The sequence below is a fragment of the Palaemon carinicauda genome, chromosome 7 (assembly GCF_036898095.1).
Source record: "Palaemon carinicauda isolate YSFRI2023 chromosome 7, ASM3689809v2, whole genome shotgun sequence".
NCBI classification, from domain to species: domain Eukaryota; kingdom Metazoa; phylum Arthropoda; class Malacostraca; order Decapoda; family Palaemonidae; genus Palaemon; species Palaemon carinicauda.
In genome coordinates, this window is record NC_090731.1 from 13,937,881 (window position 1) to 13,953,594 (window position 15,714).

A 15,714-nucleotide genomic window follows, 5' to 3' on the forward strand; every position below is an offset into this window, starting at 1 on the left:
AGTCTGCGAAGATCTAAATGCAAAGGATAGTCAATAGTAGGAAAACTCTGTGAGAGTGATTGATACCCAAATAAGGAATACAGAGTTTAATAGGCAGCAAATTTTTATATAATGAATTAAGATGACAATACTCAAACCATGGTCAAGTGAATTATTGGAATTTTCACTCAGGATAGATTTGCCACCGAAAATATTAAAAGACATTTTCAGTAAACCACTTCTTTCTTGATTTCTTTGTCTTTATATAAATTCTATTTTACTTTGGAGGAGTAGGCCTATTGATTTAAAATCTCAAGATAGAGACGACTGGCGAAATCTAACCGAGGCCTTTTTATTATTATTATTATTATTATTATTATTATTAGCTACTCTACAACCCTAGTTGGAAAAGCAGGATGCTATAAGTCCAAGGGCTCCAACAAGGAAAATAGCCCAGTGAGGAAAGAAAAAAAAAGGAAATAGAATATTTTAAGAAGAGTAATAACATTAAAATAAATATCTTCTATATAAAATATTAAAAAAACTAACAAAACAAGAGGAAGAGAAATAAGATAGAATAGTGTGCTCGAATGTACCCTCAAGCAAGAGAACTCTAACGCAAGACAGTGGAAGACCATGGTACAGAGGCTATGGTACTACCCAAGACTAGAGAACAATGGTTTGATTTTGGAGTGTCCTTCTCCTAGAAGACCTGCTGACCATAGCTAAAGAGTCTCTTCTACCCTTACCAAGAGAAAAGTAGCCTATGAACGATTTCAGTGCAGTAGTTAACCCCTTGGGTGAAGAATCGTTTGGTAATCTCAGTGTTGTCAGGTGTAAGAGGAAAGAGGGGAATCTGTAATGAATAGGCCAGACTATTCAGTGTATGTGTAGGCAAAGGGAAAATGAACCGTAACCAGAGAGATGGATCCATTGAATTACTGCCTGGCCAGTCAAATGACCCCCATAACTCTCTAGCGGTATTAACTCAACGGGTGGCTGGTGCCCTGGCCAACCTACTACCTTTGTGTCAATAGGCCTAGATGACGATGATAATGATAATAATGATTGATTCTCATGCGTCCAGTATGCAGTATATGAGAAAGACTAACTCCCTTTACTAAACTCATTGCATCTTTTTGATTTTACATTGTTTTCCTCTTAGGTTACGTGAGCTTAAACCTCCTTTCTTGCCCTTTGTGTCAATAGGCCTAGGAGATGATGATGATGATGACGATAATAATGATTGATTCTCATGCGTCCAGTATGCAGTATATGAGAAAGACTAACTCCCTTTACTAAACTCATTGCATCTTTTTGATTTTACATTGTTTTCCTCTTAGGTTACGTGAGCTTAAACCTCCTTTCTTGCCCTTTGTGTCAATAGGCCTAGGAGATGATGATGATGATGACGATAATAATGATTGATTCTCATGCGTCCAGTATGCAGTATATGAGAAAGACTAACTTCCTTTACTAAACTCATTGCATCTTTTTGATTTTACATTGTTTTCCTCTTAGGTTACGTGAGCTTAAACCTTCCTTCTGGCCCCAATCATAGTGATTGTACCCTTTTTCGGCTATCTCTTCCATCTCGTCACAACATACCTCGTATTTTAGTATCAGATATCCCAATACTATATTACATTATTTCTTCTTTTTAGTAGTTCATTATTAGAATTGCTAGTATTATTAAAATTATTATCGTTATTATTATTATTGAAATTGTTAAAAATAATAATATTATTATTATTATTATTATTATTATTATTATTATTATTATTATTATCATTGTTATTATTATTTTTATTATCATCATTATTATTATTATTATTATTATTATTATTATTATTATCATCATCATTACCATTATCATCATCATCATTATTATTGCCATTATTATTATTATTATTATTATTATTATTATTGTCATCATTATTATTATTATTATTATTATTATTATTATTATTATTATTATTATTATCATCATTACCATTATCATCATCATCATTATTATTGCCATTATTATTATTATTATTATTTACTTTTATTATTATTATTATTAATATTTTCACTTTTATTATTATTATTATTATTATTATTTTTACTTTTATTATTATTATTATCATTATTATTATTATTATCATTATTATTATTGACGATTCTCACAACCCCTTCGTACACACGGGTATACATTGAGGAACTTTCTCTTAGCAACATGCGACTCCGAAATAGAATCTCTTGTGGTGAAGGTTATCTGTATCGTTTTTTATGTTATCTTAATATTTTTTCAACGGTTATTATTTCTCTAGCGTAGCGGTTCACGTGAATATATTGTATATTTCTTTTATCTTTGCCTCTATTTAAGTGAGATGGTCTGGCTGTGAATTTGTTTCATTTGCTTATATATATATATATATATATATATTATATAAGTATATATACAGATATATATATATATATTTATATATATATATAGGCCTACATATATATATATATATATATATATATATATATATATATATATATATATATATAGAGGCCTACATATATACTGTATATATATATATATATATATATAAATATATATATATATATATAAATATATATATATATATATATATATATATATATATATATATATATATATATATATATATATATATATGTGTGTGTGTGAGAGAGAGAGAGAGAGAGAGAGAGAGAGAGAGAGAGAGAGAGAGAGAGAGAGAGATTTATCTTAATCTGTGATAAATCGTGCAATCTAGTATCTATAGATAATCTTGTTGCGCAAATGTACAAATATAATAGTTTATATATAATAGTTGATATAGGACATATCTGTTTTGACGCTGTTACTGTTTTTAGAATGATATATTGTTAATTTATTCGCATCATTTATTTATTTCCTTATTTCCTTTCCTTACTGGGCTGTTTTTCCCTGTTGGAGCCCTTGGGCTTATAGCATCTTGCTTTTCCAACTAGGGTTGTAGCTTGGCTAATAATAACAATAATAATAATAATAATAATAATAATAATAATGCTTTTAAATACTAAGTAGTGGTCGTAAATAACCAGAAAACTTATATACTGTTTTTTCTTCTTTTCAGATAAATACGTCACCTCAAATGCTATTGAGTTCAAGATCAATGGGTCTTATAATCTGTTGACCGCCATATTGAAATCGAGAGGCATCCATTTAGATCAAAAAATAAAAAAAATAAATAAAATTATGACACTGACATTTATGTGTACAATAGCCTCACGTTCGTTCCGCTTTAGGACTAGGTAGTCTTTACGGTGCTACAGATGTGAAATCCTAATTTGAAGACAAAGAGGATAAAAATAAAACAAAGCAGATTTCAACTAAAGGATAATAATTTCCTAAAGAAAAACAATGGAAGAAGATCCCCCGGGACCCCCGCCACCCAGGACATGCTGCTCAGCAACACTGAAACAAGTAAGATGAGGTTGCGAACAGGTGAATATGGATTTAGGTTATTTCTTATTTATTTTCTTGACCAAAATTAGGACAGTCAATAAAACAAGATATAAGCGTAGTTATATTGCAAAATCCTAGCAGGGATCTGGTTCCATACATAAGTAGGACAATGCATATGAAAGAAGAATTTGAAAAGTCCAAACTGACCATAATTTCCAAAACTGATGATAACAAGGTATTATCCCAACTGATTTCAAGGTAGAATGGGATGAAAATAAAGATTAAGAATTTCATTATTAATTTATTTATGGGACAGGTAAAGTCAGCTTAATTATAATAATAATTATAAGCTTAGAAGCTTTGCACTTATGTATAATGCAATAGAGTGGCCGCAAACTTATTTTACGGAGTGAACAGTTAGGAAACGGGAACTTTCCTACTTGAGGTTATCTCTAATCTTTTGCTTGTTAGTGTCATGCACTCCTGTTGAAGAATAGGTGTTCATGTTTTGCAGTTTTTCTCTATTTTTAGTAATCTTTTTTTCCTTGCTATACATGGCAAGTAATCACAATTTTAAAATATAGCGTTGTTTTATATCGAAATCGTTAAAAGAATGGAATAACTAAAAGTAATTTGAGATTAACTTTTTCCCCTTACCTTCTCTTAATTAAAGAAATATTTTGTATCAAAATATTGTGCCTGGAATTGCCTTGGTTAATTAGAGTGCGTCGTGTAGAGAGAGAGAGAGAGAGAGAGAGAGAGAGAGAGAGAGAGAGAGAGAGAGAGAGAGAGAGAGAGAGATACTTACAGATGATTGTAACCGTTGTTATTTGGAGTTGATGCCTGTAATTATATTTCTAAACACTGAATTACTTTGAAAACGGAATATCATGTTCGAAAAGACACAGGGAAGTTACTCGTACCTCGTCTCATCTGCAAGGTACGGAATGACTTTTCAGATTTTGCGAGTCTTTAGATAACAACGTTAAACCTTATTTAAGAAATAAATCTTTTGACGTTTTCAATGCAAGACAATGAGAGATCGTATGTATACCTTCATAAAAGATACAATAGATACACGATTTGAATATAAGAATAGATAATTTGATGGATTATTTTTATACATCGCGAGCGAGAGAACCAATACAACTTTTCTTCGATGACAGATTAATACGTATTGTTCTCCAATATAGCAGCTCCTCTAGGTTTGGACACTCCAAAATTAAGCCATTGTTCTCTAGTCTAAGGTAGCGCCATAACATATACCATGGTCTTCCACTGTCTGGGGTTAGAGTTCTATCTGTTTCCTTAAATTCTTTCATCACTGGAATATTTTCCCTGTTGTTTAGATGCTACCGCTAGAGAGTTATGGGAGTCTTTTGACTGGCCAGACAGTACTACATTAGATCCTTCTCTCTGGTTACGGTTCATTTTCCTATTTGCCTACATATACACTGAATAGTCTGGCCTATTCTTTACATATTCTCCTCTGTCCTCATACACCTGACAAAACAGATTACCAAAGAATTCTTCTTCACTTTGGGTTACTGTACTTTAATTGTTCAGTGGTCATTTTTCTCTTGGTAAGGGTAGAAGAGACTCTTTAGCTATGGTAAGCAGCTCTTCTAGGAGAAAGACACTCCAAAGTTAAACCATTGTTCTTTAGTCTTGGGTAGTGACATAGCCCCTGTACCATGGTCTTCCACTGCCTTGGGTTAGAGTTCTCTTGCTTGAGGGTACACTCGAGCACACTATTCTATCGTAATTCTCTTCCTCTTGTTTTGTTAAAGTTTTCATAGTTTATATAGGAGACATTTATTTTAATGTTGTTACTCTTCTTAGAATATTTTATTTTCACCTTTTCCTTTCCTCACTGGGATATTTTCCTTGTTAGAGCCCCTGGGCTTATAGCATCTTGCTTTTTCAATTAGGGTTATAGCTTAGCTTATAATAATAATGATAATGGAGCCCTTTTATTTATAGCATTCTGCTTTTTCAATTGCGGTTACAGCTGAGCTTATAATAATAATAATAATAATAATAATAATAATAATACTAATAATAATAATAATAATAATAATAATAATAATAATAATAATAATAATACCCTGTGATCATCTGCTACTTGAACAGCCCTCTAATTAGTCATCATTGAATAAGATATCCTGTTCGTGCCTTTTAGTCGGTGTTGTTACTTAGAAACCGGACGGCTATAATATACACTGTTACGCATATCCATAATTCCTTATAAACTGTTAAAGAATATATCAAATCTATAGTGCTGCGTATAAATTATATATCTCCCGTCCAAATCTATTGCGCTGCGTAGAAATTATATAGGTCTATCTTCCGGCAGGATGGATATTTACATTATTTTTAACATCTCTTTTATTTAGATTACCTCAATTCCTCTTTGTAAACCAATATCAAAATATAAATTATATGTTTATATAAATATGTATTTGTAAAAATGAACTTGTAAACTGTATATTTTCTTAATAAAAAAAAAAAATTCCTCTTTGTGGAACAGGTTTCACTGGTTCAAGTGTGTCGACTATATGAGGGCCATAACAGTCAATTTGAAAAGCCTTTTTTGTTGATATTTATTGCATTTTTATATATAAAAAAGTGTTTAGCTATTATTGGCGGTAAGCAATCAATGATGTATTTATACAACCATCCTTATGGATTCACTCAAAGGATCTGTCTCACTGTTTATGTTTGTCATAACGCATATGCCTAGTAAGACTAGCATGTGATATTTTACGTCTGTCTCCTTGTTTATGTTTATCAAAACGTATAGTCCTAGTAAAACTAGCATGTGATATTTTACGTCTGTCTCCTTGTTTATGTTTATCAAAACGTATAGTCCTAGTAAAACTAGCATGTGATATTTTACGTCTGTCTCCTTGTTTATGTTTATCAAAACGTATAGTCCTAGTAAAACTAGCATGTGATATTTTACGTCTGTCTCCTTGTTTATGTTTATCAAAACGTATAGTCCTAGTAAAACTAGCATGTGATATTTTACGTCTGTCTCCTTGTTTATGTTTATCAAAACGTATAGTCCTAGTAAAACTAGCATGTGATATTTTACGTCTGTCTCCTTGTTTATGTTTATCAAAACGTATAGTCCTAGTAAAACTAGCATGTGATATTTTACGTCTGTCTCCTTGTTTATGTTTATCAAAACGTATAGTCCTAGTAAAACTAGCATGTGATATTTTACGTCTGTCTCCTTGTTTATGTTTATCAAAACGTATAGGCCTAGTAAAACTAGCATGTGATATTTTACGTCTGTCTCCTTGTTTATGTTTATCAAAACGTATAGTCCTAGTAAAACTAGCATGTGATATTTTACGCCTGTCTCCCTGTTTATGTTTATCAAAACGTATAGGCCTAGTAAGATTGACATGTGATATTTTACGCTTTATTCTTTAGTAAAAAAAAAAAAATAACATAAACAGAGATATACCAGACCACCGGAAATTGCTGTGAAGTCTGATAACCGAAGTTTCATCCAGCCAACGAGTTTTTAATCTCGTTTTCTTGGAAAACATCGTTCGCTGGAGAGGAAACGTCTCCACAGAACCAATATCAGGTTACCAACTTTGATTACATCCTGGCTATTTTAATGTCATGTGGTTGACTTTATGGGGATTTCTTCTAATTGTTCTTTATTCGTGTTATTTGAATTATTCATTGCTTCTCTTTTAGTTCATTTATTTTTTCCTTCACTGGGGGTATTTTTCCATGTTTGAGCCCTTGGTCTTATAACCTCCTGCTTTTCCAACTAGGGTTATAGTTTAGATAGTAAAAAAAATGGAAAAAAGAACTATAACAAAAGAGCAAGTAGGCCTACAATATGTCGATTTTGTGGTCATTGCAGAAGAGATACTATTTTGTCTCAATGACCACAAAATCGACATATTGAGAGTGACACTCAAGAATTTTTTTTATATCCTTATCCATAATATAATACCTATATAGATATTCTCGTAGGCCTACTCTGCTATTTTGAAAATAATCATCCAGTCCTCTCTTCAGTAGCTGATTATCTTATCAAATTGTTGGGCAAATCTTCTTGATTTCAATTATTTTGGCATTCAATCAGCTCATTTTGTCTGAATTGAATATTTTCATAATTCCGACCATCCTCTGCATTCGGATCCTCCTCCTACTTATTGCGTACGGCTTAGTATTAAATAGTTTTCTGAAACTTTTATTTAGGAATAATCTTCCCAGTTGAACGGCTGAATCTCTGAAACTTTAAAAGTTCAAACTTTATGCAATTGTTTTTTTTTTTTCCGAATCGGGCTGATTGCCGATTAAAGGTAAAAGTGTCTGGTTTAAATTCCCGTTTCATTAGAATAGATACTCACCAGAACGCCAGCCAGGCAAACACATCAGTGACCTCCCCCCCCCTCCCCGTAAGCAGCTTAAACTCACAGTCCCGACCTGGGATCGATCTGCTACCATGCGAATGCTAGGCGAACACGTGACCACTGTACTAGCCAGGAGGCTTTTCCAGTTGAAATTGCACATTAGCTTTCAGGTTAATAGTATTAACTAGAAAAACCCTGAGAGTGCAGACCTTCGTCACGGCAGCTTATTTCTCGAAAGCAGCTTGCCTTTCCCAGAATCAATTTAGACCATAGGCGTATTTGAAGTCTGCGTGACAACTATGTACTAACTTGGAGTTAAGGTTAGGGTTAATTTGAGTTGAATTTGAGCTCGGATCTCAATTGTAACCTGGACTTTTTCCGGTGTAGGGTCCCCCCCCCCACCCCTCTCTCTCTCTCTCTCTCTCTCTCTGTGATTCGTTATCTTTCGTGAACTTTATTCTGGGTGGCCAAGTGTTGAACGGAAGTTAAAGTAATATTAAAAAGAAATAAATAAAAGGACTTCGTCTAGATGACCGCGGAGGTAGCAGCAGTAGGGGATTCAGCATTATAAAGCTTCATCTGTGGTGGATAATGTGGGAGGGTGGGCTGTGGCACCCTAGCAGTACCAGCTGAACTCGGTTGAGTCCCTTGTTAGGCTGGGAGGAACGTAGAGAGTAGAGGTCCCCTTTTTTTATTTGTTTCATTTGTTGATGTCGGCTACCCCCCAAAATTGGGGGAAGTGCCTTGGTATATATATATATATATATATATATATATATATATATATATATATATATATATATATATATATATATATAGTAAAATGATCACGGTTGAGTTTTGTTTCAAAACTAAGGTAAAATTTAATTAACTGCTGGCAACTTTTGGAAGAGTGGCTGTCATGCTGGTGAGCTTGTGACATTTGAGAGCTTAAAGAACAATTGTAGCAGATAATGATAGTTTATTGGGGCTCTGATTTACCATTATTAGTTTCATTTCGTAATTGTGAAAGATAGTTTATTGAAGCCCTGATTGCTATTAACAGTTCCATTCCATAACTGGGAAAATTGATAATGTATTAAAAGCTGATTACCATCACTAGTTTTATTCCATATCTGGCATCTCCAGACAATCTTGATACACAGGGGAAACGTCGCAATTTAAACGGAATGAATAGGCAATTCATTTTGAATACATCTTCGTCATCTTGGACCCCCATATTGTGAGTCATAGACCACGAGCTAAGTGAATCCTTACGTTTGTTTTCATCCGTCTTCTTTTCCCCGATCACGCGACAGGTCGACTTTCCCTCATGTCACATGATTGAAGAAGAAGAAGAAGAAGAAGAACCCGCCAGTGACGTAATCCCCTTATGTCGTGGATGCTCAGATCTCGCTGGTCGCTTCTTATCTCCTTCATTTCCTCTTTTAAAGTTGTTGGGTGCGCATCAGTAAAATCGACGTAAAAAAAAAACACAGCTTCCCGTTATAGTTTAAAATGATTCTTAGATCGTATTGCTTGGCACGTGCATCAGATGAGGAATTAAAAGTTCATTTCTTTGAACTTGTGTACCTGACAAGATCCTTTCTCATGAGGTTGGCATGTTTGGATAGATTTTTATACAAAATGAGAGAGAGAGAGAGAGAGAGAGAGAGAGAGAGAGAGGAGAGAGAGAGGAGAGAGAGAGAGAGAGAGAGAGCCTTACCTTACCTTATTGCCTGATTTTGTTTGGGTTCCCCCAGGTCCCTCAGTGTGAGGCACTTCGTATATCCACCAGAGAGTTGCCAATGCATCTTCCGGTGTTTTTTTTCCGAGAGAGAGAGAGAGAGAGAGAGAGAGAGAGAGAGAGAGAGAGAGAGAGAGAGGGGGGGAAGTAGAAGGTGAAGAAAACTGACTTGAAGAAAATACTGCTGAACGGGGTTACCATATTTTGTCGATTGGGAAAATAGCTGGAACTGTTACTAACAAAATAACTGCCAAATAGTGCCAGCGAAGAGGTGGATGTACTGCTCTCAAGGCTGAAGACTACCACTATGAGAGATTCTCTAGGTGTCCTCATTTAACAGATTATGTTAATGTTACACACAACCGTGAAATTCAAGGATATTTTGAACATTTGCAGACTATAAAAAGAACTTTTCACTCATGAAGTATACCAGTAAAGAATACAGTTCAAGCTGGATAGATTTTTCAGATACAAAACCTTCTTTCCTGGACTAGGCCTACACGCTAACATCAAATATATAACTATTATTTTTGAGGTTTTTATGTAGTTTATATATGAAAGATTTATTTGAATGCTGTTATTTTTCTTTAAGTATTTTATTTTTATTGTCCATTACTTCTCTTGCAGTTTATGTATTTCCTTTCCTCACTGGGCTACTTTTTTTCCTGTTGTAGCCCTTTGGCTAATAGCCCCCTGCTTTTCCAACTAGGATTTTAGCTTAGCTAATAATAATAATAATAATAATAATAATAATAATAATAATCTATATCCTAAGTACCTTATATTTCGAATTCATTTTCGTTTCCTTTCCTCACTGGGCTACTTTTCCCTGTTGGGTCCCTTTGGCTTACAGCCTCCTGCTTTTCCAACTAGGATTTTAGCGTAGCTAATAATAATAATAATAATAATAATAATAATAATAATAATAAACTATTTCCTTAGTACCATATCTTTCGAATTCATTTTCTGTATTCTCAATAAATTCTACTGAATTTACACAGTAAATATATTTAAATCAATTTCCAGGTAGTTTGTGGTTTTATTTATTCTGGGATCTTTAAGTGAACTTGTATTCCTCATGGATTGGATATTTCCAGTTCTTTTTGTTCATTCATTCATTATTATTATTATTATTATTATTATTATTATTATTATTATTATTATTATTATTACTATTATTATTATTATTAGCTGAGCTACAACCCTAGTTGGAAAAGCTGGATGCTATAAGGCCCAGGGTTCCAATAGAGAAAATAGCCCAGAGAAAAAAGGAAATAAGGAACATACAAGAGAAGTAATAAACAATTAAAATTAAATATTTCAAGAACAGTAACAGCATTAAAATTAATCTAGCCTTGTTATTTCCTAATTACCTTATCTTTCGAAGAGTTTTCGTTATTCGCAATTAAATATACTTAATTTACGTAGGTTAAATTAATTTAATTTACAGGTAGTCTGTGGCTTCATAGTATCGGCTGGTATGGTTCAAGCTGGGGTCGTCACTGGCTGGCCTGCAGTGTTGCCAGATCTTCAAAATGATACTTCAGCTGCCTTTAACATTACTAACGATGACGTAAAATGGATTGGTAATACTGTTTTTTGTTTTATCTTTTCTTTATAATAACTAAAATAAAAGATTGATTGACTGTTTTTGCATCAGACAATATTTATCCAGAGAAGATTTTATTAATATTGATAGTAGTAGTAGTAGTAGTAGTAGTAGTAGTAGTAGTAGTAGTAGTACAGTTATTATTATTATTATTATTATTACTATTATTATTATTATTATCATCATTAATATTATTATTATTGATAGTAGTAGTAGTAGTAGTAGTAGTAGATTATTATTATTATTATTATTATTATTATTATTATCATCATTAATATTATTATTATTGATAGTAGTAGTAGTAGTAGTAGTAGTAGATTATTATTATTATTATTATTATTATCATTATCATTATTATTATTATTATTAGCTAAGCCACAACCGTAGCTGGAAAAGCAGGATGCTATAAGGCCAAGGGCTATAACAGGTAAAAATATGAAAGTGAGGAAAGGAAATAGGGAAATAAATAAAATATATGAGAAGTAATGAACAATCAAAATAAAATATCTTAAGAACAGTAATGACATTAAAATAAATCTTTCAAATATAACTTTAGAAAGACTTATTCCAGCCTCTTCTAAAGCCGTTCTTTTATTATATGCAAGAATATGTGAAAATATTTCGAGAAAGGACAAATTTATCCGTGTCTGGCATTTTGTGCATTTTGGATTTTTGCCTGATTTAATCGTGACTTTATTTTTTACTTACCTTTATAAATATGTTATCATCTCTCTCTCTCTCTCTCTCTCTCTCTCTCTCTCTCTCTCTCTCTCTCTCTCTCTCTCTCTCTCTCTCAGTTTTAACTTTATTTTCTTATCTTTATAAATATTTTTTATTCTCTCTCTCTCTCTCTCTCTCTCTCTCTCTCTCTCTCTCTCTCTCTCTCTCTCTCTCTCTCTCTCTCTCTCTCTCTCTCAGTTTTAACTTTATTTTCTTATCTTTATAAATATTTTTGATTCTCTCTCTCTCTCTCTCTCTCTCTCTCTCTCTCTCTCTCTCTCTCCTCTCTCTCTCTCTCTCTCTCTCTCTCACTGCTAAGGAAATGCAATAAAAGTTTACATAATTATTCATCTCAATTTCATATCAGACACTTATACATAAGTGGAAACTTTATGCTTAAATCACCACCATTTTCCTCATTATCTAAGTAATTACTTATAATCAAAAGTTATCCACATAACACGAAATGAGGATTCCAACTTTGTTAAGAGTTTAAGAAAATAGGGTCATTCCAGAAATTATATCTTTCACATGTAAATAGGCCCATAGCCACAATGATTATCTTTTGTTTTCTGATTTTTTGTTATATTAATATTAATAAGAATAGAAATTTAATAATGATAATCATTATAATGATAACAATAATAATGATAGGAAGGCTAGAAAAGTCTAAACGGTATAAAAAAAAGGCTAGAGAAGGGCTAGGAAGGCTAGAAAACTGTTTAAGACTATATAATAAGGCTATAAAAATGCCCAAAACGGTATATAAAAGGCTAGAGAAGTGCCAAGATGGCTAGAAAAGTGTTCAATAGAATTTTACAAAAATATGGTGCCTATAAACCTCACTGAGTCTCCCCAAGAGCTCTCAGCTCCACATCTTCATCATCCTAGGATGACCTAAACATCTTCATTATCCTAGGATGACCTTAATCTTGACCTATATAACCGATCTCTCCCCCCCCCCCTTTAGTGTCATGCACAAGCATCATGGGAATGGTGACCAACATCCTGGCGGGATCCCTGATGGAATGGATTGGCCCAAGACTCCTGCTCTCCCTCCTATTGATGCCCGCGTCGGGCTTCTGGCTCCTGCAGTGCTTCGCTCCCAACTTGGCCATCTTCTACATCGGCCGTTTGGGCGGGGGATTCATAGCCAGCGTGTTCACCACGCTGACCAATCCCCTGCTGGCGGAGCTGGTGGAGCCGGACCTAAGGGGGATGCTCAGTTGCCTGCCGGAGTTGGTCGTGTCTTCCGGGGTCCTGGTGGTGTACGTTTTGTCTTACGTCCTCCCCTGGCAGGTTGTTACGGGCCTGTGCGCAGTGCCGTTCCTGCCGCTCTTTTGTTTGTCTCTTCTTATACCGGAGGTGAGAAAGGCACTCGAGTTATTGCACTTTTTAGGATATTTGAGTTTCTTCTCTTTTCCGTTTGAATATTGGCCAACAAATCGATCCAAACAATTCTCTTCAAGAATGTAGAAAATGGCTAAAGATCAATGAAGGTCATTTAGTTTCTAATTTCCATTATTTTGTAACTAAATTAGCTGCTTCTTCCACCACTATTCTGCATGGTAGAAACAAGAAAAGTAACTGGAACCATTTTAACATTAAACTTCATATAAATTTTCCAGTCACCCTTCTGGCTTGTGAGAAAAGGGAGGTTACAGGAGGCAGAGGTTGCACTGCAGAAACTTCGGGATCCCAGGAAAAATGTGGCAAGGGATGAACTTCCCAGCATTCGCACCAGTATAATGAGTCACCCACAAACGACTGTAATGGATCAGGTACAGTACTCTTATTCTTCTCTTCTTCTTCTTTGCCTTCAGTTTTTCCAATTTGTATATGGGCTATCTGTTTCTAGTCAGCCTTCTCCATGCTCCTCTGTACTGTACATCCTGTTCTCTTAGACCCTTTTCCTTCATGTCATTCAATAATTTATATATCCATCTGAACTTTAGCCTTCCCCTCCTTCTCTTATTACATATTGTACATTGTGGATGATAATTAAATCTGCAGATTACTTCATTCGCTTATGGTTTATGTAAGGAATACTAACCATAATACTTATTCAACTTTAGTCTTTTTGTATTAATGTTTTTAAAAACCATTTTTTCATCTTTATGATTATTTCATTTTTATAACTTAACATCTCTTTGATTTACCAGCTATAAAACGATTTTATTTCTATTTTCAGATAAAGCAACTGAAAGTAGACTACCATGCCAAACCAGTTATCTTACTCGTAGCTATATTCATCTTGCGCGAATTGGGAGGACAGTTGGCAGTGTTTTCATACACCGTGTACCTATTCCAGAAAGCTGGCGTTGATATTGATGTGTTCACGTGCACAATCCTAGTCGGGATTGTACGTCTGCTCGCCACTGCCACATCATCTGTTCTTGTGGATAGACTTGGCCGAAGACCGTTTCTGTTTGGTACCTTCTTGGTTTGCGGCATTGCGCAAACAACTGGCGGGGCATTCCTCCTCGCTGACATTCCAGGAACTAGTTGGGTACCACTAGTAGCAGTATTGGTCTTCGTTCTGGCTTACGGTCTTGGAGTAGGACCTATACCATGGATCTTGCTGGGAGAGCTGATACCAACGCCAGTCCGCGCTATCGGAGCATCCATTTGCACTTTTAGCTTTTGCGCTTCTCAGTTCTTCGTGGGAATCCTCTTTCCGGAACTAATGGCAACACTGGGTTTGGGCGGGAGTTTCCTCTTATTTGCCGGGGCCAACTTCCTGACGAGCATCTTCACCTTCGTGATCTTACCGGAAAGCCGAGGTCGGACGCTTCACCAGTTGCAAGAGATCTTCAGTACCCGGACTTCAAGGAGACCTCTCATCAATGTTGCCTCTGATGAGGCCTCTGAAGAACTCAGTGGTTCGAATTAGGCTAGCGGGACCAGTCTTTTTCGTACCCATGTCTAGATATCACTTATATATTTTTTATTGTATACTGGTGTGTCCTCATGATATGAATAGATGATTAGTATCATATTTATGTCAAGAATTTTTCCAATTTGTAAAGAGTACCTCGCAGAAATTTTATAATGCTCATATATTATAAGATACTCATTTACTCGTGTCTTGTATTTTATACATAATTTTTACAAAAGAAATTGCAATTTTGGACACATATGTAATAAAATACGATGCCAGAAATGTACAGGCAAACATGTATGCACAAAATAAGAGACACACTTGATACATATTTTTATTCAACTCTATTCCTGGTTGTAACTGCTCGCACAGCAACAAATATTTGCGGGCACTCTATTAACTAATAGGTGCAAAGCCTCTTGTCTTATACTAAATACCTTGATTAATTTTTTGCCCTGGAACCACAATCAGCAAACAACAATCCTAATGAAAATCGTAAGGTTTACTTTTATCACTTTCTACCTTATGATAAGTTTCGAGGATGCCTTGTTATCAGTTTTATTAAGATTTTTACTAGCTAAGCTACAACCCTAGTTGGAAAATCAAGATGACATGAGCCTAAAGGCTCCAACAGGGAAAGGATAGCCGCGAGAGGAAAGGGAATAACTAAACTATAAGAAAAGTAATGAACAATTAAACTAACTTCTTTTAAGAACACTAATATAATTAAATTACATCTTCCTACATAAAAGCATTCGCAGCAAGTTTCAACTTTTAAAATTCCGTCGATTCAACCTCTGATTAGGAAGTTCATTCCAAAGTTGGTCACAGCTGGAATAAAACTTCTAAAATGCTTTGTAGTACTGAGCCTTATGATTGATAAGGCATGGCTATTATGAATTAACTGGATGCCTAGTAATACAAACAGGATGGTACTGTCCAGGAAGCTCTGAATTATGAAAAATCTTATGC

The 15,714-nt window shown here is 34.3% G+C and overlaps 1 protein-coding gene across 3 annotated transcripts in view; it reads left to right on the plus strand.

The window, feature by feature from the left end:
* The window catches only part of LOC137643859 (facilitated trehalose transporter Tret1-like), a 17,966-nt gene extending 2,899 nt beyond the window's left edge, over positions 1-15,067 (plus strand). Inside the window, exons 2-6 of one of the 3 annotated variants that reach the window (XM_068376589.1) lie at positions 3,090-3,460; positions 10,983-11,118; positions 12,832-13,226; positions 13,490-13,642; positions 14,053-15,067. In XM_068376589.1, coding sequence (XP_068232690.1) covers positions 11,013-11,118; positions 12,832-13,226; positions 13,490-13,642; positions 14,053-14,754 — 1,356 coding nt within the window. In that variant the 5' untranslated portion in view covers positions 3,090-3,460; positions 10,983-11,012 and the 3' untranslated portion in view covers positions 14,755-15,067. The remainder of the gene's footprint in view (positions 1-3,089; positions 3,461-10,982; positions 11,119-12,831; positions 13,227-13,489; positions 13,643-14,052) is intronic. The other 2 variants (XM_068376588.1, XM_068376590.1) reach the window with 2 other exon arrangements.
* Positions 15,068-15,714: the final 647 nt, after the last annotated feature.